General features: G+C 37.0%; 1 protein-coding gene across 2 annotated transcripts in view; it reads right to left on the bottom strand.

Annotated features, from left to right (window-relative positions):
• The window catches only part of LOC139116244 (unhealthy ribosome biogenesis protein 2 homolog), a 28,889-nt gene extending 8,197 nt beyond the window's left edge, over positions 1-20,692 (bottom strand). The window contains exons 1-17 of one of the 2 annotated variants that reach the window (XM_070678834.1): positions 20,531-20,692; positions 16,837-16,987; positions 15,997-16,117; positions 15,027-15,164; positions 14,620-14,763; positions 8,463-8,599; positions 7,367-7,561; positions 6,836-7,093; positions 6,247-6,430; positions 5,286-5,377; positions 4,306-4,657; positions 3,865-4,101; positions 3,025-3,180; positions 2,247-2,404; positions 1,412-1,528; positions 658-747; positions 61-274 (exon numbers count right to left, since the gene is read on the bottom strand). In XM_070678834.1, the coding sequence (XP_070534935.1) occupies positions 61-274; positions 658-747; positions 1,412-1,528; positions 2,247-2,404; positions 3,025-3,180; positions 3,865-4,101; positions 4,306-4,657; positions 5,286-5,377; positions 6,247-6,430; positions 6,836-7,093; positions 7,367-7,561; positions 8,463-8,599; positions 14,620-14,763; positions 15,027-15,164; positions 15,997-16,117; positions 16,837-16,987; positions 20,531-20,549 (2,763 nt within the window). In that variant the 5' untranslated portion in view covers positions 20,550-20,692. The remainder of the gene's footprint in view (positions 1-60; positions 275-657; positions 748-1,411; positions 1,529-2,246; positions 2,405-3,024; positions 3,181-3,864; positions 4,102-4,305; positions 4,658-5,285; positions 5,378-6,246; positions 6,431-6,835; positions 7,094-7,366; positions 7,562-8,462; positions 8,600-14,619; positions 14,764-15,026; positions 15,165-15,996; positions 16,118-16,836; positions 16,988-20,530) is intronic. The other variant, XM_070678835.1, reaches the window with a different exon arrangement.
• Between the last annotated feature and the right edge of the window lie 6,253 nt (positions 20,693-26,945).

The raw sequence follows: 26,945 nt of genomic DNA, 5'->3' as shown, positions 1-26,945 counted from the left end.
AGTGAAATCATGCATCTCATCACTTCTTAAAGACATCATGATGAAAGTATCATTACTCACCCATGAAATGTCCTGCAATATCTCAACATCTACCATTTGAATTTGACCTTGAGGTAACTCTACAGTTTCATTAAGTTCATGGATTTCACACGCAATGTCTTTGATTTGCTGCCAGCTTTCATTTAATTCCAAAGTCTTCGTAGATTGTGGGTCTTTCTCTGCTTCATCATCGCTGTCTTCAGAACCAACGTTTTCTAGTTCTTCTGTTTTCAATCTAAATTGTCAAAATTATGAACTTTTCTTTATTTTTTATGTAGCCTTGCATACACACATCAATTTGAAAAACCAACAGTCAACAACTAAGCTAGTCTTTGAATAATTCAACTGTTTGGTGAAAGAATGTGACAATATACACTGAAATGATGTAATTGTGTAAATCCATGTGAAAACGACTTCAATTCCATTGTTCCTGGAGTGTACTGCACAGAGTTTCAAGGTTTGTGACCAGGTAGAAAGTTGTTTCTCCTGACATACAGTGAATTGTATTAGCAAATCAGTTACACTTCTTAAAAAGTTTCTTAATGATACTAACAGTCATGACATATGAAGAGAAAAATACACCAAGTTAAGATTTAGCATCTATTCTCTTCAGCATACCTTGGTCTAGTGTGTGCCTGCTGTAACCAAGATATCTCCTTGGAAACCAAAAGAGATATAAGTTTCACCCACTTCGGCCCTAATGAATTTCTGCAATATTACAACAAGAAAATCCATAAAAAAGTGAAGCAATACGTCAGTACAGATTCACCAAAGGAAATGATATGACATTTCTAAGAACAAACCATACTGTACAATACTATGTCCAGAATAAGTTCTCACTGAAAGGAAATCAAGCACATATTTTTGAAACAGTAACAAGAAATTGAATTCCAAACTCCACATTTAAAGAACCTACCAAATACCGACAATTGGCGATAAAATATTTTTCTTCAGAACTATAATGGCTCTGTAGGTTTTTGACATTTCAAACAAGTAATACCAAGCATCATTTGACTTTGCACATGTAACATACTGATTTTTTATGCCTTTTTTTTGAAGTTAGTCAACACAACAGTTCTGACCACTGTATCAGTTGTAACAGCAAATCAAGTACTTCAACAAAGTTTAAAGAAAATGACAGAGATCTGAATGAGGTTTGGCAATGAACGGAGACATAGTGAGAGACTACTAAATGGTCCAGAAGGATGACATGTTGCATATGTCAACAGTACCTGAAAAATACTCCGATATTTTCAAGACATGATTTGAAGCTGCAGTGATAGATAAATATCAGCATGAACATTCATCATAAATCAAATGTAAACGCAATGAACATCTGTGTACAACATTGTTAATTTACATTCTCACTTACCTTTTCAAGACATTTTTGATCTCTTGAAATAATTCTGTCACTATGGAAACTTGAAGATCAACTGATTCCTGAAAATCTTCACTTCTAAGTAAGTCCCTTGATACTGTGTACAGTGTTCTGAAAATCACAATAATAGGCACTTGCTGATTTCAACAATGTTGAATTTTAAGTGTTTTCTGCTGTTGAACAGTTACCATGACAACCTTAATATGGTATCGTCTTCCACTTTGCAAAAATAATAGTTCACGATAATGCACTATGTTTTAGCAATGCACAGTAATGATATGAGAATCATGAAATGCTTAGGGCAAACGTTTTCATTCTGATTCACAATGCCTTCACAGACTTATATCAAATAAAATGACTGTGTGATTTATGCTTCATCATTGGTCAAGACATTCTATGGATACACAGTGAGCAGAACAATGTAACAATTCAGTGTTTTGAGGCATTCCAGGTGACTGAAGATGTAAAATATGGTAAAAGATCTTAATAATTTCATTAAGATGGAGTTCACAGATCACCTTAAAGCAGGCAATTCTTTTTATGGTAAATTGTGTCACCTCAGGTAGTGGATAAGGTTCGATACAACAACTGTAATTCCAATCCTAAGATCAAACATATTTATGAATGGCATCCAATACAAACTGGGTAAAACTTTTTTGTAAAACTTATCATACTTGTTATCATTGCAATTAAAAATTGCCATAGGAAAACCAAAAATGATGGAAACTGATGATATTAGTACAATATATTCAATGGTACCCGGCACACGAATAAAAAATCAGAGACCTTGATACCAAGACAACAGTAATGATTTCACTGATCGCCTTACTTTTGTTGTTGTCTGTTTCCGTTGTGATGATGACAAAGTGTCTTCACAAGATAAGATGCTATTTGCGATGTTTGTGTAGCTTTGCAGTGCGGTAACAGCAGAGTGATATGAGAGCATATCACATACCAGTGTGATACTGGATAACATGTCACAGGTAACTAGAATTTAAGAAGAAAATTAACGCAGTGGTAATTCATAATTTTTGCCATGAACGTCTACCATTCTACTTGATAACAGAATTTCCCCATGTCATCATTCATGCTTAGAGGATTTGGTGAGAGCAATTGTCCGCTCTGACAAGAATCAGTGTTTTGGTTAAGGTTTAGATACATCTTAGGTAGATATAATAATATGAATAAAGAGTTACGTAATATGCAATCAGATCCACTCACTACATGAAACATCCAAAATGGATTGATATCACTGTTCACCATCTCAAACAATTGTCTGTTGTAATATTTCTGAAAACCTGACTAAAATTTCACAAAAAATATTAGGATAAAGAAATAATCTAAACATTCAAAATCAATCCATTCAAACCATTTGCCATCGTACAGACATCTACATCACTGCTATGTAACATGTTACTGATGTTCAGTATATGACAAGACCACATATCTTAGCCATCATATAAAAGCAATTTATGTAGGTTTCAATTGTAAAGAATTACATAAGCCCTTTGCTTTATGGCCATACATTGCTCTGGAAATAATCACGGGTCATCACTAGTATATCCATATGTAGATGGCTATTTTGAATATAAAAAGTTTCAATGTACCTGACCATCCCAAGGTGCCAAGTATTCCTGCTGAGTGACACCATTAGGTAAGCTGCATACATATTCCAGTACATTGCTGATACTTTGTTCAACATCTCTGCAGAAAACTGATCCAAAGACAACTAATGCCCGAAGTTTCTGTACATTCAGTAGTTCCTGCAGGGATTTTGGTTATAGGTGGCAAAATAAGAGTACACGCAGTTACAAGTGGTGTATGCGCACGTGAAGTTTGTGCAAAATGTCCTGATTTTTTACTAAAACTAAACTTTCACAGCCAGCAAATTTTAGCTGACAGCTAGCTGTTTTTGCCGTCTGCCAGCAATTTTCTACATCCCTGTCCTGGTATTAGAAAAGTACATGTGACGTGAAAACTACAGTCCAAGAGTCACTTAAAGAACCACACAATTATTCAAGAGTTATCGTTTCATTTGACACGGAACAAAAATGGTTCCAAATTTTATTGTCTTTTAAAGGGGAGATTTACTTCTCCTTTGAATTCAGTTTATTCTATCTATTTGCCAATTTCTATTGTCACTCTACAGACTTATCAAGACTTGATCCATATTCATGCATAATAGCTGTTTTGTCAAGTTCTCATGCCATCTTTAAGTGTTGGCATCACTTTCTTCCACTTGACTGATGTAAAAAACATCACAATAACAAATCAAAATTTTTGCATGCAAAACATTGTTTACTCTTGTGATCAACTGCTGAAGAATTTGCTTTAAAACATCACTATTTTCCCAAAACATTTTAACCAACAATATAAAACAAGAATAAGTTTTGAAATATCATAAAATCAAATGTATCAGTACATCACATGGGAAGAAATTTACATACCATTAAATATTTCAGTGTTGCATCATTTTTGTCGATAGCCTCACTCACAGCTCTCCACTGTTTACCACTTACAAAGGTGAAGACATAGCTGAAATCCCAATATGGCAGACCTCTCCCTAGGCTACTACAGAATGTTGTGCCTGTCTTTTCATCCATGGTATGGCAATTCAGCAGTAGTTTAAGTTGACCATAGCAGTGAAACAACATTAAGCAGGATCTCATCAAACTGCTTGCCACCTGTGTAAAAGTAAAAGCAAATAGGATGATGATAAAACAGTTTCACTTTTGTTGAGTTGGGTATGTTTTTGTTCATTTGCATGTCAATTTTCAGAAAACATTGGGATCAAAGAAATTTTTTTGAAAAATGCCATGACTTGATGACTTTAATCATTTTTGAAGTGAATATACTAATTTTTCAAACCAAAATAGTACTGTACATACCTGGTTGCCTTGGTAACACATTTTAATCAGTGGTATCAAGGTAGTGTCCTGCATTTGATTCATCAAAGCATTAAGTTTGGATGAAACCAGCGGAGTAAATCCTTCAAATAGATTCACATACTGAACGAGACCATGAAAAATACAAGCAATGGTTTCAAGTTGTTGTGTCACAAGACATTCACCAGCTAACTTTTCACAGGACTTCCCACTGTTTTTGAATTTTTTCCTCGGTGGTGTTTCTGTCTTTGTTGAGTTGATTCTTGGAAGATAATGTGTTGACATCTCAGTAATTAACGCCTCCCATAAATCCAACATCAGCTTGGGTGACAATTTACTGACACCATCAAAAAATCTATGAAAAACAATCAAGAAGTTAGAACTGAAGTTAACAACACATGCAATCAATACTAACATGACATACTATGTTGTGACGCGTTTGCTTTAATACTCCTTATCTTGTTGTTCACAAACTGCGGCTGAATTAAAACTATCTTTGGATTCCACTTTACATGAATCTAGAAGTGAAAATTCAAACATCCAGCTAACAGAAGCAATTCACAGGTCAAAGATTTTACTTTGATATTAACTATAAATGAGACAATAATGCCATGGTTGTCACTATGGCGATATCATGTCAATGTTGAAGCTTAGCATCACTTGTCACATGTTTTGAATATGTAACAACCTCACATAATTACAACTTGAATATTATCTTAAAAACAACACTTTTCTCGTATGTTTTTGCACCAGTATAATATAATTTACACACAATCATGTGAATGCTGGTACACTACATAATAACTTCATTCATCCTGTATTGAAGTGTGTCAATACTTGACTGGTATTTCACAACCATTGTTCTCCCTTCACAGACCTAGAAGTTGTGGCTGTATCGATGTTAGAGAGGTTTATCTTGTTTAATACAAATGAAATGAAATGAAATTGTCAGAAGATGAACAACAAAGAAAAGTTATAATTACCGGCATTGTACAGTTTTCCATATGGATGAAAATGCTGAGAGGTTTTCTTGCAATCTCATGGCTTGCAAAAGGTTTCTGAAAAGTCTATCAAACTGAAAAATGAAAGAAATGCAGTTAAATTTTAGACGACCTTTGATGAAAATACAGATACAGGTGTACATAACACAAAAGTTATGAAAGCAAAAACTAAATTGCACAATCTTCAACTGTTTGTTTCCATATTCAAGAATGTACAATATTGTGTATATCTCCATGCAGTTCATGATTTTATACAATCTGTAGTCATCTTTTTAAAATTCAACTCTCACTAAGTTTTATGAAATTGTGCCAAGAATGACTAATATCCTTATATCAATCTTGGAAAGACTGAACTAAATGATAACAACTGATGAAAAGAAACAATGAATGGAATCTGTTCTTCTGCACATTACAAAGAAGTGTACTTCGACACTGTCGTTACTGTACTTAGACTACCGTAAAAACCCTATCATTTTGACCACCCTTTTTTTCTCAAAATGGAATTTTATTTTACCCTTATCAGTTCGACCACCGATGCAAATTGGGACTTTCTCAATCTCTAATGATTCAATCAATCAATCATGACAAACTGTTTCGGACATTTTACTTTCGATAAAATACAATCGAAGTCAGGACTTCAGCAAAGTAACCTTTATGTTTCAATCATCCAAGACAGTAAGTATATCACTTGTAAACTGTCAAAACAGTTTGAATACATAATGATTCAACCACTAGAATCATTTTGGTTTTGTTAATTTTCTAATAATTCCGCACTGTATTTAAAATGGTAATTATTTTTTTCTGGTCGAACCAATAGGGTTTTACAGTTATACCAATAAAAGAAGTATTGGTAGGGTATACTATCGCACATAAAAAAATTAACAGAACATTATGACAGGAGGAGATAAAATTACGCCTTATCTGCTCAGAATGTTATACTCACTTGATGTAGCTTGGTGTATGTCTGAACCAAAGTCCTCACAAAGCTATCATATGCAGTTTGTACATCACTTTCCAATTGCTGTATTTCTAAGATCTTTTCCCAGACGACACTTAGCTTTCCATCAAGAATTTTGTGATTTAATTCCAACAGTATCTGTAAGCATTTGAACCAGCTTGGTAGTTGCCTAGGAGATTAGAATTCGAAATATTTTTGAGCCTGATGATCAACCACTGCATATCATCTGGTCAAGTTTACTTATTAATGAAAGTGGGTATAAACATTACTTACTACAGGCTGATGAGAGAGACAATGTTATGATAACACAGACAAATGGGATTGAATCTATAAATCTTGTTTTTGACATCTGCTTTTAGAAATATGGAAGAGTGATTATAAAAAAGAATTACGCATTATAATAAGTAACATTCAAGGTAAAATCCTTCACGAAGAGCTGATAGATTACATTAAGTCTTTTTTCTGAAGAGGATTTATCAACATTCTCACAAATATTCATGTCACTGTCCTTGCTGATGAATTATCAATTCATTTTTAATTTATAAAACACCACGGAAACCAAGATAAAACATACCTTTGTGGATGCTTGAGCAAAAACTGAAAAAGTTGTTGATACCATTTGAATTGTTTTAATCCTTGGTGTTCATCATCTGTGGCACTGTATAAGTTATACTGAACTCTTAACTCCAACAGTTTCATAGTCGTATTCAACAGAGAGTCCCATCTGATACTTTGTTCGATAGTTTGTTGTTCCATTAACTCAGGTGTCAGACCAATTACAACACACAGCTTATAAAACATGGTAAAATCTTTGCTTTCTGAGAATGACCTGCTACAAATTGAAAAAAAAACAATTTAAAATCAGTTCCATCACTAATGATCATTACAAATGTTCTAAATTTTGTTTATAACAAAGATACCTAGCACAGCAAACATTATATCTATATCAAGTTAGCTATTTAAGTAGACTTGGAAAGAAACATGAACAGGCAAAAATTCAAACATTGATTTACATGTATATGCATACAAATAATCATACACAGAGGGAACTACATGTAACATGGAAACTAAAACAGTGAAACACAAAACAAATCCTATTGTTTACCTTGGAAGAGACAAAAACACATGATAAATGAGTGGTATCCCATAGTACACTACATTTGACTTCTCATCTGATTTAATTTTATCTTGTAAATATTTCAAAAACTTGTCGATTGCATCCAAATCTGTCTTCATGCTGCTTGAAGTCTTGTCTGACTGCTTTCCGTACAAATATCTTGAAAATGCTTCAAGGAGATCTCTGCAAGGTTGGTATAACAAACTGGTTATAAAACTTATAAATTTACAAATTCCCATATTATGCATTTTCCATCAAACAAATTATTTAAAAAGACAACACTGCAAAATCACAGAGGTTTCTTCTTTCACAGAGCATAATAATGTGTCCCTGGAATTAGCGCTGAGGAACTGGCGCTGAGGAACTGGAGCAGCCAAAGACACAACTTCAAATGATCCACAGCCCTGACCCTCATTTCCATGGCCCTCATTGCCCTGACCCTCATTTCCATGGCCCTCATTGCCCTGGCCCTCATAGCCCTGGCCCTCAAAAGTAATGTGTAAATACACTATGTGAAAAAACATGTATGGCTCAGATACCTTTATTTGACTAGCTGCACGCTTCACTAGTAATCCTAAGATCAAAGCCTTCTACCATAAAACTTCATTCTAAGATTTCCCATGTTTTGGCATAACATGTTTTCTGCTAAGTTTTTGCATTACTTTCTTATTGAGATACCTACGTACAGTATATGCCATTATAAATATCAGGGCAATTGTTGTAACACTTTGGTTGATGGTAAATTTTACCATGGGTAGGTAACCTTGCTACATCAAAACTGTGATATAAGAAAAGCAGACATATAACCATGGTTTCCAAATCAACGACATACATCACTAATTTTTAGCTGAGAAAAATTGCCACAGAAAAACATGCAAAATAAATGATTACTTTCAGGGGAAAAGAAATGACATTTCTTCAGGTTTACAATGATATCAAGAGGCCATGATTATATTTTAGCGGACTTCAACTACAATGTTTCCATGACAACATAGTTTGATTAACAATGCCACTGTTCCTGTATTACTGTTTTATTAAAGTTACATTAATCAAAGACAAAATAATATAACAATTTTGTACCCACCGATGAAATAATCCGTTTGTTATAAGATTGACAACATTCTTCATCAAATTTTCTCTATTTGACCATTGTGAACTGTGCAAACCCTGGTGTAACTCTAACCATGGTAACAACAGCTTGTAACAAACTGCACTGAATACCTGAGAAAAACAATCCAAAGTGAGTGACAAATAAATCATAGTAGAAAATACATGACAAAATTACGAAATAAAGACAGAAATGAATACCATTGCGGTGTTTGGATCAGTAACCATGTAAACCATTATGTCTGGATCAGTAACCATGAAAACCATTACAGTGTATGGATCAGTAACCATGATTTGGGAATACCAATGGCTGCAGAATTGAATTAAGAATGATAAGTCATCGCTGATGACACAGTCCCCGCTGGATTATGGTGTTTGAATTACGGTGATTGAATTACATGCTTGGTAGCTTCAGTATAGGGGAGAGGGGTGAATTTGTTAAATGCTGGGAAATCACATGATAGTGGTCTGTGGGGGGGTCATGTTTGTGTACTTGGGACGGTAAAGTTATGACTGTTGGTGTTTTCCATGGCAAGATCAACAGTTACATTTACAAACTGCAGCAGCCATATTGGATCGCATCGCACCATTAATTGACATGCACATGCACACTACAATACAATGTCTGTGTGCCAAGTTTGAACGAAATCTGTTCAGGGATAGTTGAGTTATGGTTCAAAAACAGGAAAAAATCTCAAAAAATGGCCACCTGGCACCCTATCGGATCGTATCGTAAAATAAATTGACATGCATTTGCTATACTACTTTATCTGTGTACCAACAATGAACAAAATCAGTGGTTCAAAAACATGTAAAAATCGCAACAAAATGGCCTCCTGTCGGCCATATTGGATCGTATCAAAAACTAAATTGATGTGCATACATATGTCATAGTAATATATATCTGTACAAACAGTGAATGAAATTGGTTGATAGATACTTGAGTTATGGTTCAAAAGCCTGAAAAATTTGCGACAAAATGGCCGCCTAGCGGCCATATTGGATCATATCGCGAAATAAATTTACGTGCATATGTATGCCACAGTACTTTATCCTTGCACACAGTTTGAAAAAAATTGGCTCAGGGGTAACAGAGAAACGGCTGCTGATGGACGGACTTTGACTTCTATTGATATGCAAATAAGGACGTCGTGCATTCGAATGTGAATAGCATGACAGCCGGTCAGAGTGAAAATCTTGAGTACTCCTTGGAAAATCAGCCAAATTACGTAAACTAACCAGGGATTTTGTTCAAAAAAGGAGTTCGGGAATGAGCAATAATCAGAGTTCAGGCAGGTATAGGTCACTTTATTGAATTACACTCACTTAGGTTTATTTTGCCGTTCAAAGTTCCGATACATGTGATGTCATCGTAATAGACCCACTTTCGCCGGTAGTTGGCCCGCAGCTATCCATGGCGATGTTGACCTTTGACCCGCAGAGCGACGCACCCTACCCCGCCAACAGATAGCTGCGTTTCCACAGCTAACGTTACGTGTGCGTCATAAACGCTACCCTGACTTGACCTAGTTTCTCGATGTTGGGGTCACTGTCATTCTACAAGTTTTTTTGGCTAATCGTGCAATCGTTCTTTTGCATTCTTGTCATCTTTTTTTTATTTAGCGCAAAAAATATGAGTTTGGATTAACTTTTTGGTCGTGAAATGATGTCTACAGTGCCATGTGACGTAAACAGGTCAGGCAATTTCCAAGATGGCGGTTGATGTGTGGGCTTTGAGCGTTTCACGCTGTTTTCAAGTTCAGGTCTCGTTTCAGGTTCGCTAAGGAGGCAAGTTACTAAAACGACAGGGTTTCATAAATTTTGGTGACGATCATTCGTGTAAATACGTCTGAATTTTCTGTTATGGTGAACCGAAACAGTCCCTCCATTGATTGGGACCGTGACCGTAATGTATGTGCTCAAAAACTCGCTGGGGTACACAACCCTGATTGTGTGGCTTCGTTGTTCTGTATAATTTCGTAAACAAGTGACGCAATGTTTCATCGCAATGTTTCTCCATGCAATGAGAGTACGAGTTGAATTTGTACAACTGAAGTTGACTGCTGAAGAAATTAAGATGTGACCGTTCAGTTTTCATGTATGAATTTATTGCAGTTCATGGTACCACCTGTAAACGTAATTGTTTATTCCCCTGATATGTATCATGTTCATGCAGCAGTGTGTAAGTAAATAAAAGGCATATTAACTGACTACCATTTGCAGTGACTGTTTTATGTTGGTGTATGTATTTAAATATATGTTAATGTATGCAAACTAATTATGTACATTTTATGCAAATTTCTGACATGCTTATCCTTGATCCTAGGGAGAACACTGATATCATTATTAATAGGGGTATCCGATTGAAGTGGGCACATAGTATTCTCAAGAAACATACGATGTATAAGGACAGTCTAAATAAAAGTGTTTCAAGCATATCATCAATTGCGAAGAACGCTGAAATGTTGCAGCTTTTAATCGCCATGGCAAAGTTTGTTTTTGACCTGAACGTATCCATCTAGAAGGTAAACTTGCTTTGACCAAAAGTTTGAAAATGTGTTTTCTAATCTCCCGCGGCATGGCCTGCAGACAGTGACGTCGACGTTTCGTACTTCGAATTTTGATAGTTACATCAAATCGCCACGATCAGCGGACAAGAAATTACTGCTTTCAAATCGCCATCACCAAAAACTTACAGAGAAATGAGACAACACGGGGAGAAAAAAGGCATATCATCAATGGTGTTGCTTCTAATCTACCCTGTGCAAAACGGGTACCTTTTCAAACCACCCAGAACCATCTGACCCGATTTCAGCTCGCTCGATACCAACTCGCCCGAATTCAATTTGTTTGGCGAGGCAACGATATGTTTTTCCTGCAAACGTAAACAGACTTGCACTGTGCACTGAAAGGAATAGTTGGCAACCATCTCTCAGGCAGTACGACCAAGGCAAACCTGAGCGTTCATTCATATCGACTAATGGAGCATTTTCAACGAAAACAGCGATTCGCTGCTCACTGCGTGCTGCGTCTCATGTAACCAGACAAGCAGGACGTAGTCACTGAGGCGGGACCACCAAAACCGGCGATGTCAAGGAAAGGCCACGACTTATTTTTTAAAGTTGAAAAAAATGCTTAAAATTTTGGTTGCGTTAGTCAATATATCGAAATATTTTTGTTCCAATTGATAAAATCATTCTCGATTGATATTTACAGACCCAATATACAACCAGGGGGGAGGGGGTGGTGAATTTACAACACAAAGTACGTGGTACGAACGTATAATCTCAAACAACGGCAGACCATGATTTCCGCTCCGCTGACCTATCCAAAAATTAACGGGTAGCGCTAAGCTGTTGCCATAAAGAGGCGTGTGGTTTACGACAATGAAACAACGGGCGAGTTGGTTTCGGGCAAATCTGATTAAAATTAGATGTAGGTTTCCTGGTCTTGAAATTTACCAATGTAACTTTACTCAACATCAATCCTTTATTGTACCATCGTTCACGCAAAATGAACAGCCTCTACTACAGTGTTTTGTCTATAAGACACAGCATGGGTACCCCACAGTGTTTTTGATAAACAAAGTGCAGGATGATCTAATCCACTAGCGATACCGCTGTGGCTAATTACTTGCAATGTAGGGATATTCCAGCGGTTTACCTATGTATATAGGGACTTTGGTGTTCCAAGTTTTATTGCGCCAGCAATAAAGGGCAATTACCAATGGCTAATGTCAACTATACATGTATATATCAGACCATAAGCTCATGAAAATTGGGTTTACCCTTTTCACCACTATAGTTTGACCAATTAGCTCATTTGCATATTTTATGAACTTTTGTAATTAGTCATATAACTCCAAAATAACTACCAAATGTGATGATATCTGCTGCAGATACTGATCCGACAGATATCTAATTGTGGTGTAAAGTATTTAGTTGTTTGGAGTCAATTAAGGGTTCATTTGCATGTTTAGTGAACTTTGTAATTAGTGATATTACTCCAAAATTACAGCATTAAATTTGATGAAACTTGCTACAGATGTTGATCTGATAAATATCCACGTGTACTGAGAAGCATTGAGCAATGTCAAGTTAAAATTAGGTCATTTGCATATTTCATGAAGTTTTATAATAATCTTTACGGCCCTGATACGGCTTTTGCGGCCCGAAGTCGTACGGCGGAAGGGCCCAAGCGTGCGAGGGCCCGTACGCCGTACGACCAAGGGCCGCAAAAGCCGTATCAGGGCCGTAAAGGTTTTATCATATACCTTATGAAATGGTAAATATGTAGTTTACATAATATTCAACATTGTTTGGGAGATAAAAATGCGCGCGATATCAAAAATTCATCGCCATTTGTGTCAGTTTTTCATAAATACGATGGCCGCTTCCCGTCGCGGATTGACATACATAATGACGTCATTTGTTTAACTGCAGAATTCTAGAACACGCAAAGCATCATCCGTACTGTACATGACCAACAGAGATCAAGGCTGAAATCGAGGTGTAAGAAGGACAAAAGCGTGATGTCAGTTTCTGGTAATTTATACTGAACAGGCACGCACTTAGTATACACAGGATTTCAGTAGAATTTAGAAATAAAAGCCGATGTCACCTGCACGGCTCCACAGTCGCCACACACAACTACAATCTGAACGAGCAGACGTTTCCTAATCTTGTGCTGGCTTTGTGTGTATGAATGGAACGTTTGCAGATAGCAACGCGCGTAGTAACCAGAATCGAAATAGTTCAGAAATGCACGCGATTGCCCATATTTGGGCACCGGGCCGGGGCGTGATATGTAAAAAAAATGCACGGATCTGAGGGCGCTTTCTCCCATAGCTTTACACAGGCACGTGAATGTAGGTATATGATAATTAGTCATATAACTCCGAAATAACTGCATCAAATGTGATAAAACTGCTGCATATACTGATCCGACAGATATCTAACTGAGTTGTATTAAAGCATTTAGTAGTGTGAAGTTAATTAAGGGTTCATTTGCATATTTAATAAACTTTGTAATTAGGTATATAACTCTGAAATTACGGCACCAAATTTGGTGAAAATTTGCTACAGATATTGATTTGATAAATATTTAATTGTGCTATAAAACATTGAATAGTGTCAAGTTAATTTAGGACTCATTTGCATATTTAATGAACTTTGTAATTAGTGACATTACTCTAAAATTACAGCATTAAATTAAATGAAACGTGCTACAAATGTTGATCTGATGGATATCTAACTGTCCCATGAAGCATTGAGCAGTGTCAAGTTAATTAACAGCTCATTTGCATATTAAATAAAGTTTTGTAATTAGTGATTAAACTCTGAGAGTACTGTGCGAAGTTGATAAAACCTGCTACATATAGTGATATAACAGATATCTGATTGTTCTGTGAAGCGTACTTCTATTAATGAACCTGTTGTAAAACACGTGAGCATATTCAGTTCACATCTGGTTCAATAGTGAGTGTTTCTAGGAATTGGAGATGAACAGGTTAACCCTTTGAGTGTTGCAATTTTTCCCTCCAAAATTTTAGAGCAACATTTCACCAATTTTATGAATTTTTCTGCATTTTTTTGGATAATTTACATCACTTCTCATTGGCTGAAGCTTTTTATCAAAATTTTGGCAGAAATCTGAAAAAAATTGACTGGAGTAGATTTTATAAAGGCGACAAAAATGACTTTGGCGCTCAAAGGGTTAAAGTCTGACAACAGATCTGCACAGAAACCTAAACACAGTTAACTGTTTTCACCCTTTCATACTTTACATTATGACTTTCACATTTTTGTAAGCTCTTCTGAAGGTTCTCTATGCTGATGATATGACTAATTTTATTCATGGTCCGAAATAAGAGTCTGCTTTCAATACAAATTACATACTACCGGTACATTGTGACATCTTCCCCTGCCAAATTCTGTTACGCAAATTGGACAGCTAATCACTGAGTTTTAACAGAGGGTGAGCAAAGAGAGGTGAGACAATGACACCAGTGATTGTAGGAACTTGTTCAAAGTTTAAATATCACAGCAAGAATAACTGTCATTCTTATGTTAAAGATGGGTTGCATAGGCACTACAAAAAGCTAAACCTAAGAATGAAGACACACACAGACTTACCGGTCTTTGGTTGGCTTGTTGACGCTGTACAACACTCAACACTTTCAAAGTATTCTCAAGAAGTACATCAACATCACAGAGTGTACTTTCACTGTCTCTTAAAAGACTGTTTGCTAACATGACAACTGACACAGCAAATTCAACCTGTTGCAAAATATGATGAAAAACTTTCAATAGTTATACAAAGAACACGGATCAGGAAAAAGCATTCACATCTGGTTAAAATGACAGTTGGTTTAGTATGCTGTTCACAGTGTAACATTTTCCCAAAAAGCATATGGAACAGTTTTCATCTTAAACTCATCTTCCACACCTGTGTAGAGTTCCTTGATGAATAAGTAATACAATACCTGAAACAAACACAAAAAATATTGAGAAAAGAATAGTATGATGTATGATTTACTTACAAATTTTTGAAAGTTTGCTGTCAGAATGATGACAAGATTGGGAGATGAAAGCACAGCTAGACAACAACGTATGATTTCTTCAAGACATAATTTGTTTCCAATATTGTCATCATTTGATTTCAATTCATCTATGAAGACCTAAAAAAAACAATTAGATTCACTTTAAATAGTAGTTCATTTAATAGATATGTAGACAATGGCTAAATTTACGTTTGACATTCTGTTCTTGCTATATGTGTGTGTTTCCATTACTCTAACAGACTGTTGACGCAGGCAGTGTCCAGCATGTCAACAAACCAAGTATACACCAAGTATACACCTGGCATGTATTACAAATGAAGCCTCATTTTTAACACATTACTGAGGGTCTTGACTTTCAAGTCGTATGAAAACATGTAGGTTCAATGATTTATAAGTTATGAACCCTTCGAGCGCCAACGTCAATCTTTGCCGCCTTTATAAAATTTAACCTAGATAATTTTTTTCAGATTTTTTCCAAAATTTTGATAAAAAACTGTAGCAAATGAAATATAATATCCATTTGATCCAAAATTGCAAAAAAATACAAAAATCCATAAAAACAGGGGTAAAATTTTGTATAAAAATTTTGGCAGGAAAATTTAAAGCACTCAAAGGGTTAACAATGTATATGCAAAGGACATCAGTGGCTAATAACTATTGTATGACTACATCACTAGTTTGCAAGCACACTTCAATGGAAGTATACTGTGCTACATATGTAATAATTCAGGGAACATGTAACAATCTGTGTATCTGCTGGTCTCAGTGACTCCTTCACAAATAAATGAAATGAGCTTAGACATAAATTTATTGGTCAACAGCGCACAGAAATATATACATACAACAAATTACTCATGAATTATTCTAGGAAAGGAAACAATCATGTGTCATACAAAATTTATCAGAGTTGATGATCAGCTAAACAGAGAATTTATATATTTATCCTTACCTGAGTAAGCTCTGTTTTCAAAGTCACTTGTTTATTCCTGGTGCCTTCACAACTTTTACTTTGAAGAAGAAGATGTAAATACTTCCACAGTTCCACTTTAATGTCATCTTGTAAATCAAATCTACATTTACAATATAAAAATTAAATCAAAATGATTTGAGTAGCGCACTTTTATATTTGTATATCATTGCATTCCGTCTTAAATGGGATGAAATAAAAGGAAATACGTGATCTTAAAAAAGAATGGAAAAATCAAAACAACATCATAAAAGTTAGTGCACTTTGGGGGGGGGGCCAATTACAGTTTTTGTAATTTTCACTGATTTACATCTACGGAGACAAGCTTTCTTTTGTACTTAGTAACTAATAGCATGTTTTTCTTCATATAAATACAGGAAAAAGTAAATCTCCAGACTCCTTAAAAAAGAATATTTATCATGGAAAGAATTCTGATTGTGCTTATCTATCAATCTTCAGAACGATGTAGAAAGCTGGGTTTAAATTGATCAACTCATCACTATCTCTCTGATAACACTTGATCATCTCACTTTGTGAGAATACATCTGTGACAAAATACTTTTTGAATTAAATGTGATATATATTTTCAGCATAGTCATGCAGACAGACAGACAGACAGACAGACATACACTCATAAAAACACAAACACAACCACACATACATACCTTGGAGATAAAACATTGGTACTTTTACAGTACTTGATGCAGCACTCTATCAGAAGACAAACAGTAAAACAACTGCCAAAGATTTCATAAATTTGACAAATATTGCTCTATCAAGTTAAAAAGAGTGAAAATGATTATCCACTTTGACGTGACTTACTTTCCTGCACTGATGAGGGTATTGGATACCCATTCCGCAAGAACTTGTTGTTTGTTTGGTATGTAACACTGATCAGATTTCCATGCTATATTGGCTACTTGAATCTTCTCTGACCAACTTGTTTCTTTGTCTTTCAATATTTTATGCACACCTGTTAATTATACAGACAAGTATTTCTGTTTTAAGAAGTCAATCAAAATTCCCCTTTTTTTCTTGCTCTGGTATTACAATGTTTGGCACAGCACTAATACACATCATGATAAGGGAAAATAAAGTCGCACAGTACTAATACATGATATGGGCTTTCTATGTGGTGATTGGTTTTGGTGCGAAGTGTCTGAATACATTGCCAATGCTTTGCAAAGCTACCGAGATGTTAGTGTCACATGCCAGACCTCAAACCTGCATCTGTGCTAGATCAGAGCATGAAGTACACAACAAGTGGCGAAGCTGCGAGGTGCAAGTAACTGCAGGTTACAAGGTCTGGTTAGAACTTAAATGTTATACACTGTCCAATAGAATCCTTCAAAAATCGGCTAGATGAAAAAGCATACATATAAATTATTATTGTCTGTAGGCAGAGTGTCTAAAAAATGCCTATTGAACTGGACTGAATAATTGTGTCATTCATCCAGAAAAGTTGCACCGGAAGTAAACTGTCCTGCATTGACCTCAGATAGTACGACTACATGAAATGGAGAAAACATGCAGAAAATACTCAATTCATCGAGTATAATTTGAAGAAATTGGCGATGGACAGCCTGAAACCAAAGCAGGAGGAATCAAAGCAATGACAGGTGCTTTCCTGAAAGGAAATACAAATAACGTTAAAATTAATACTTCCAATCGGGAAAAACATAGCTCTGCAATAGGCAGTCACAACAGCCATGCGATGCAGAGCTAGGAAAGACAGTGCTTGTGCACAGTTACTTGTAAGCTGCAATTCGTTATTGGCCATGTAGGCGCAGAGTGGAATTGCAGTCAACAAGCACGTAACTGTGTGCTTGTGATTGTTGATCCTCAACATCCTCTGCAGAGTTTACTTTTTGATCCATTCCAAGGAAGGTCAGCCTTTTGGCCCCATTCAGCAACTGCTGATGAGCTGGTGATAAATGGCCTCATTTTATATGCTTGCCGTAGATTTTTACTTGTTTTTTGGGGGGCATGGATAGTGGGTACATACACACAGAAAATGTATTGTAGTCGTCAGTGGTCCAAATTGCTATACATGTACTTATTAGCATAGGAAAGACAGCCCACTTTAGATGTCATCACATTCATGAGCAGTTGGTTCAAGCCAAACCTCATTAACTATAGTTACTCACAGCTCAGGGCTTTACCACTGTGGCGGTGTTCATGCGCTGATGAAGCACAGATGCAGAATTGAGGACTGGAATGTGCGACTACCGAGATGTTTGTTCAAACAGTCAATTTTGGTTTTGTGAATGGGTTTCATAAAAAAATATATGAAATTGTTGTAATTTACAATAGATCATTTACATCCTTACATTTGCCTTCAAGAAGACTTGGCTTTTCCTTAGACATAGTGTATGATAAAGTTAGGCCAAAAAAAAATGTTTCTGGTCCTTGACATTCAGCAAAAGTGATGCGGCGACGCGGTTTTCTTGTTTTTTCTTGTTTATTTTTCCTTTTATTTTCTTTATTCCTAGCAATGCTGGTTTGGCACTATTGATGCAACAATTATTGTATTTTATCAATGGCTGCATAATACTTCCATTTTCTTTTTAGCATTTTTGACATGCAAACAGGGATATCAAGGATAGCTGCAATCATGTACTGATGAGTATGTAACCCCCAAAAAGACAAGACGCACAGGTTCCGAAATGATACACGCAGTGACCTGAAACAGTCCTTTTTTTGGGGCCTTTCATGCACTTGAGACGAAAATGCACTGGGACTAAGAGAGCACGTGGAACAAAATGGTATGGGGACAAAGAGAGTATGAACCTGCTTGACAGGCCAAAGCGACTGATCAAGTTGGCTACTGGGTTTGAATGAAAGTGTGATACTTTTGGCACTAGTACTGTGGAGGTAAATAACTGTGTCGAATAGTGGAGACTGGCTGACCTTCCTACCGCCATGGTTGAATGAAATCCAACACACTACGTCAGTAACAACCCTTGGGAACAAATCATTAAGGGAGCCATCATTATTACAGCCTGGGAGGGTCGGAGGAATTTCATCGGAAACGCCGAGATTTCGAGTAAGCCCCCTTACCAACCATGATGAATTTGAGTAAACCCTCTCTCTAACTCTGAAATTTTGACTGACCTTAAATGCTCTACTGCTAGATTATTGTCGGTTATCTCATGACGGTTGAAAAGTGAAATCAACAAAATACGGATATAAAAGTTCACACTATAACTCAGTATCCAACCATATAATATTCTTTAATTTGGCTGCGGTATCATGACAGCGTTTTCACTAGGATATGACTGGGTGGAATTTGAAAACACATGGGAGAGAACACACAAGAAGCTGAAGAGGAAAGTGTCAGAGGGGGTGTCCCCTATCTTGTGTGGAAAATTTAAGAAATGGTGTGTGCAATGGTGCAGTCTGGTGCAGTCTAAGAGGTGTTTTTAATTTGTTGTTTAACCAGTAAAACTGTCAGAACACCCCACGGGAGGAGCACAAGAGGGGGTGTCCCCACTCTCCCATCGAAACTTGAGAAATTGATGTGTGCAATGGTGTAATTAGCACCAAAAATTGGGTAACCCCTCTTCTTCCTCTCGACATTTCAGCACCTCCCCCTTGAAGTTTTCGAGTTTTTGAGTGAGACCCCTGACATTCCTCCGACCCCCTCGGCCGTGAATAATGACGGCTCCCTTACTTGAGCCATGCTGTAGTCTCGGTGAGAGAGCCCTGTAGTGTAAAGGCAACAGGCGTTCTGTTGTGTGGGTTACAAGTTTGTAAAAGTGTAGTTTTATGCTACGTTCCGAAGTTCTGTTCTGTAACCTTATCACCAAGGTGTGAAACAGAATTATCCGGCCTGCAATGAAAACTGCCCGTTCTAGTCGAAAAATAAACACAAATCCTACAGTCAGTTACCTCGTTAGATGCGGAAGGATCTCTGCTGTCCAAAAAACATACTCATGTCACGATGAAATGAAAACTTTAGAAGAAATCTGCCGCTACGGAACAGAACGTCGGAATGTAGCATAAACTACACTTTTGCAAACTACCCGCACAACAGAATGCCTGTGCCTTTTACACTATACCTCCACACACAGGTGTCTGGGTTGCCGGTGTACATGCATAGAGAGAGTTTCTCTATGCATGTACACCGGCAACCCAGGCACCTGTGCCTCCACACTTGCAACTATGTCAGCATGAAAACACATTGATCTTTACTGTTTACACATGTGCGCACGAAAGCAGGACAGAATGTAGCTGCAGTACAGTAGCTCGAGGTTTCGCCTTGAGTTGTGGGTGTGCCAGATTCTTTTGCCGTCCAACTAATGTAAAATGCTCCACTGCCATGACTGCTCTTGGCAAAATTTTCGCAAAACCTCGAGCTACCTAACGTACCCGTTCGACAGTACACGTTCACTCTATAGTCTCACAGTGGTTCAGATCGTTCGGTGTCCAATGACGGAATGAAATTTTACTTACAATATACACTTCGACCCAAAGCGCTGGGTACATGAGGTATTGAGACCACGTGTGTACTTACCAGATACGCAGGCAGCCATTTTCTCTGTTATTGATGAATTTCTGATTTTCACCAGAGGCGGCGCTATGCCAACTGGCGAGTTGAGCCCATGCCAAAATTTCGTTGCGGCAACAAACAGATCGAGTGGGCGGGATCCCAAGTCCCTTCTCTCTATGCAACTCCGGGTACCTATGGGCGGGAGGATGGCGTTGCGCACAATGCATTATCAATGGATCATCACTAAATAAAATACACATGATCTGGAATTTTAGCTCATTGCAAACTTTATAATGCGTTGAAGACTGAGATTACGATAGTTTCGCATTGATCTAAGGGACCGTTCAGTTTTTACGGCCTGGGGGGGCCGGCAAAATCTTGTCGCCCGTGTTCAAAACAATATAGACCCCCCTTGAATTTTTCTTGAAAAAAGATGACCCCCCCCCCTTTGTAACACGAAAAGAATTGATGCCCCCCCCCCACCCCCGGCTGAAAAATAACCAAAACCCATATGTCAAATTTACCCACACGGTTTGGATTTGAACTCCGGTACGCGGCGCATTTTATTCGTGTAGCAGAGATGCCAGTGCACAAACTTCCCAGCCACATCCATGCAAACGTCTGTTAATTAGGACAAGTGTAAGGCAATTTTAACTTCATTTCCATAGACAACTTATGTCCATGGACATTGTATAAAGTGAACTTTATTGGAGTGGTTCGCCTTAGGCAGCCCTCCGGTTAAGAATGTCATGGGTCATTACGTAAAGTCAACTTTATTCTAGCTTGTAAAGAGTGTCATTGGCCATTACGTAATGTAAACTTTATTGGAGTGGGCCGCACAAGGCAGGCGCCTGCTAAGAGGGTCATGGGCCATTATATAAAGTCAATTTATTGTAGTGGGCAGCCTTTGGCGGCCCGCCGGTAAAGAGGGTCGATCATGGCCATTGCATGAAGTAAACCTAATTGGAGTGTGCTGCCAAAGGCATCTGCCCGTTAAGAGGGTCATGCGCCAATCCATAAAGTCAATTTATTGTAGTGGGCCGCCGAAGGCGGCCCGCTGGTAAAGAGGGTCGATCATGGCCTTGGCATAAATTGAACTTTATTGTAGGTATTATGTTTTTGAAAATGTGGTGACCCCCCCTTTCCTACCAGTGAAAAAGCGATGACCCCCCCCCCTTCGCGGATTCCAAAATTACGATACCCCCCTGGATTTTGCCCCCCCCCCCCCGCCGTAAAAACTGAACGGTCCCTAAAATAGAGAAAACGGTATAAAACATGCGAACTTTTTCAGAAATACATCGCGCAAATGTTCAGCGGAGATTTTCTAAGCTTACTTATAAGCTTTACCTGTTTACAGGTGAGTTCTGGGCCCAGTCTTCATCACACACCGGTGAAGTTTGTTTTGATCGTAATGTTTTTAACAGAAAATATTCCATATAATTCTGTATTATACTGGTAAAGAGATACTAACCAGCGTATACTACAGCCGGTAACGTACATATCCTGCTACACCTGAACTAGGGAAAAGCTATATTTAAGTGGGCCTTAGTCAATATCAGATTGTGCTGTCAGCTCTATCATCTGCAAAACCATAACTGTTGCCATAAAATTCTGAAGGGCCAAAATGCGAGTTTGGGTTATCCATCCCCATCACTTCGGGACATGCACGACAAAATCACCACCACGGTGTTCCCCCATCAATCGGCTAACAGGTAACCTATTTGGTGCACGACTCATTATAACATTGTACCTTCCGAAGCAAATAAAGATAAAGTGTTTTGAGTCAGTGAAAAAAGAAAAAAGTGATGAGGTAATCTAATACTACAGAAGTTAGATGGAAAAACAGAAAACATTATCAACCAATCATTTTTGTCCTCTGTCAAGAACGGTAAGGGAGCCTTCAGAAATTACAGGGGGTGGGGCCGGGGGAATTTGAGGGAGGGTCACTTTTTATAAACCTATCTTGGGGAGGGTCACTTTTGACATAAGCTGATTTTATGGCCAAAACTTTGATTGTCCGTGCGATATTTCCTGAATAGGAAATCACCACCGAATACCTACACATTATCCACAAGTTTCACAAGCAAAGAAGATGCAGTGGTATCCTACATTAAACACCTTGAACAGTTAAAACTGATAAAAGACAAGAGACAAAAACATATGCAACAGGTGGAAAAGTGTATATCAATTATCAAATGTACATAAATGCAAAGATATTGTCAGTTTTATATTGGAAAAAATTGTGCATAGTTCTCTCATAGACTACCATGTACAGTAAATCAACTTTTCAGTGAAATTCCAAAATCAAATTTCTTGCACAACCATGGACTTGTAACCACTCTAGTCTAATCAAGAACAATAATGTAAATAATCAAGCATACATAAATGCACAGATTTATCTAATTTTGTACTGAAAAAAAATTATTCATAGTTTCATCATAGACCGCCATGCATAGTGAATCAACATTTCAGTGAAATTCCAAAATCAAATTTCTTACACATAGACTTGTAACCACTCTAGTCTAATCAAGAATATTAATATCAATAATCAAGAGTACACAAATGCAAAGATTTACCTATTTTTGTATTGGAAAAAACTATTCATAGTTTCATCATAGACACCATGGATAGTGAACCAACATTTTAGATGAAATTCAGAAATCAATTTCTTGTACACAAATGCACATTTACTTCCCAATTCAAGCAAAGTACATAAATAGCATGTTTTGTTGGGGAAAATTGTCAATAATTTGTCTGATAGACTCCATGTATTATGATTTGATATTTTTGGATGAATCTCTAAATCAGCCACCTTTTGCCTTCTTATAGTTGCACAAAATATGGTGACCCTCCCTCAAATGTATGCAATACCATATCTCTTCAAAAATTCTTGCGTGATGAATTGCGACTGTCCCTCCAAAACACCAGCCCTCCCCTCTTTATTTATCCCTAACATAACAATTGAACCAATTGTTATGTAAATTGCTGATACTGTTTTAGTTATTCCTGGGGAGAATACCGCAGTGGTTGAGGGGAGGGTCAAGTTTTAGAATGTCGGACAAGGGGGAGGGTCACTTTTACTGACTTTTAGACAGGAGGATGGGGGGAGGGTCACATTTTACGGTACAGGTGTGTGCGAAATTCCCCCGGCCCATCCCCGTGTAATGACTGAAGGCTCCCTAAACGATAGTCTTTATTGTTTGGCCTACTGTTCCTCCAACATGATATATGAGGGTTCTCTTATTCCTATTGTCCTGCCTTGACTTGCTCTTTTTTTTTAACATACCCATTCAGATTATTCGTTTTCATGTTTTTTGTTCTGTTTTTTTTTCAGGGAAAAAGACATGATTAGTGACCAAAAACGTACAAGAATATTAGGACTGTTTATCGTGCATGCTTCACACTGTCACGTGGTGAACCAACGGCATCACAGCGCAATGTCACAGTGGTACCCGCAGGCTTCAAAGTCATATAAATGGTACTGGGAACGCTTGCCTCCTGTGAAAGGACGGTGGATTTCTGACGGTATATTCGGATAATTTTGCTGAAATGAATTCGCTAAACCGAAGCTCAGGTCGAAGTGTAAGGTGTACGAATCTGTCCTTAATATGAATGTTGGAAAATTACGGAGCACGAAATCACCACTGAATCTTTTAGTCTACTCGCACCTGCGTTGACTTAATATACTGTAGTTCATCCTTCGTCACATTTTACTTTAGTACGAACCGAAACCATGAAAATTTGCAAAGGAAGATCCAGGTCATTCCACTGCTTCATTTACGGCGAAAACGTTTGAAACTCATGTGCTTAGTAGAACAAAGAATAGACTCTTTCCGACGGATACAAATAGCTGTTGTGCCACTTTTTCAGTTGTTTTATTTCAAACGAGAGTTACGATCGCAAGCTGGTAACAGTAACAACCTAGATATTAAAGTTATATGATATCTAAAGTTCACACTAATATAGGATATGCTTTTGTTTGAAAATTATAATGATGGCATAACATTTTTACACATTAAAAGTGAACACATCAGAACGTGTTACTTGCACTTTTTGTAAAGGTTATGTGTGGTACAGGTCATGAAGTGTAGAACTTCATTAGTCAACCATATTGAAACATGAAAAGATGAAAAGACCATTATTTATCTCTTCTTGTGAGCAAGTTTGTTTGACCAACATTGCCTCTTTCAATTCTAGGTTTGATACGTACTTACTAAACCACTTTGAAAGTGGAGCACATCCGTCAGTGGTGTCTCCCTATTGTGGAAGAAATTTTGGCGAATCTGTTGCTTTCTATCATTGGCGCTGATTCTGTATATTTCGCATATTTGCATCGAGAAAACACATACGGTCATCGAAACTGAGATTATTACTAGTTTCAGACAGTCATCTGAAATATAATGATAAGCAATGTCATGTTTGAATGACGGCCACTTTTAGGTCTCTAATACATATTATACATCTGGCATATATTCAGGTACCTTATTGCTCATTTAGCACCTCCTGTAATATTGCATTCAAAAGAACAGATATTGACGGAAAGATTAGAACTTAGTGCTTTACGCTCTGTAACCTCCAATCCCCGAGACGGAGTACCCGAACATGATAGCATCTGCTAATTGATAATGTCTACATCCCTAAGTTGCCACCTACTCATGATTATACTTAAATATACAAGGAATACATGTTCCATTGCTAATTTTATCCGTCGCCCTAACGATGTAAGTTCTAAGCACTATAAAAAGTCATGCAATTGCAAAACTGCAGACGTACAGATTTGATGATTTAGTACTATGTTTGGAGTTTGATTTTTTTCATTGACGAAATTTATTTTAATTGTGAATTATACGTATATTAGCATTTCTTAAACCTCGCCTGTGATTGACGACAAATTTAAATTGTCTTTCAAATGATATAAAATATGCTCTCACTGCTTTTATTAACAACTTTTATCTAGCTCTCGGTGATACAGTTCCGGTCGGCTTTTTCATTTTGTCAATCTACTTTCCTATTATAATTAGTTTTTATATTTAACTGATAACTTCTCACATTTTATCGCCACCCTCTTTAATTTTCACATTCAAACAGTACAGAACATTTTTATTTCGTTCATTGTTATTGTTATCCATCAGTTTTTACTGTGATGAAGATAATCTATGAATTGCCGAACGTTGATACCGCAACTATAGAAATCGTTGAAGAGTAAGTAAATTAATCTTTTAAAAGGACAGGACATTAATCTTTTAAAAACATGTGGTAAAACGTTTTGATGTATTCAACAAATATAACTATATACCCGACTCACATTACACTTGAATAAAAAGTAAGTCAAGGCCAACAACAGATAATATCTGTTGTTGGCCTTGACTTACTTTAAATTTTATAAAATTTACTTGCGCTAGCGTCCCTGTGCCTTGTCGTATATATAGAACATACGCTGGTATATAGGCCTACATGTGTATAGAACATCTCTATCTTTTGGTTGAGAAATTTGCATGAGCACACGAAACATAGACAATAGTTCTGGATTTTTTCTTTAGTAATTTAATATTAGGCTGTCATTCCCAGCTTCATGGACTTAGGCCCTGTTGGTATAGCCCGCTTTTGTCTTCATTTGACGGTATAACTAGAGTTATTTGTTTAAATGTATGAAAGACATCCCATCAGACCAGAGTTGCTATCTGCTCGTTCTTCTCATCACTAGGTCTTCAGAATCATTAGTTACTGGTATCGTGATAACGGACCATGTGCTGTCTGATCACCAGGCAGTGGTTTTCAAGCTTCATACAAGTAACCCTCCCCCATAGCAAGGTTATTTCTTTCCAAAGACTATATGACATTGCCTTTCCACTGCTGCAACAAATCTCTCGACTAAATTGAAGACCTAACTTTTCAAAGAAGTTTATAACGTTTGATTTGTGTATTTGTTTGTTTACTCGTGTTACTGTGTAAAATAATAAAATGCTAATGTAGTCTTCCCGTGGTTTTTGCATTTTTTAAAATTATTTTCCATTCGATATTTTACCATATTGTCTGCGCCTATGAACTTTTGAAGATACCTATGGCGCTCTTTATTATCATGTTAAAGAGTAAGAAATCACGACGGGTTGTAATATGTCATTTAGGCCATAGGCCTAACTATTTGAAGTGCAAAATTTGAAGGGTTTATTTATCAGTAGCATTAAATCGGGCTTCAGAAGCTTGTTTAAGGTAGGAAGCTACTACACCCATGGGTGGTGAAGCATCAGACAATTCCATTGGTTTGCATGTCGAAATGTAAGAAAACATCGTTGTAAACCTTTAAAAATTTCTTGAAACCTAACAATATCCTTTGATTGAAGAAGTGATCTTGAGGAAAAAAGGTGGTGTCATCGCGCTAGATTTCAAGATAAAAGGGGAAGATAACTCCGTCCTGTACAAAAAATATGCGAAAAATCCT

The sequence above is a fragment of the Ptychodera flava genome, chromosome 17 (assembly GCF_041260155.1).
Source record: "Ptychodera flava strain L36383 chromosome 17, AS_Pfla_20210202, whole genome shotgun sequence".
Lineage (NCBI taxonomy): Eukaryota > Metazoa > Hemichordata > Enteropneusta > Ptychoderidae > Ptychodera > Ptychodera flava.
The sequence above is the reverse complement of the archived record's forward strand: the minus strand, read 5'-3'. Positions and strand labels throughout refer to the sequence as shown.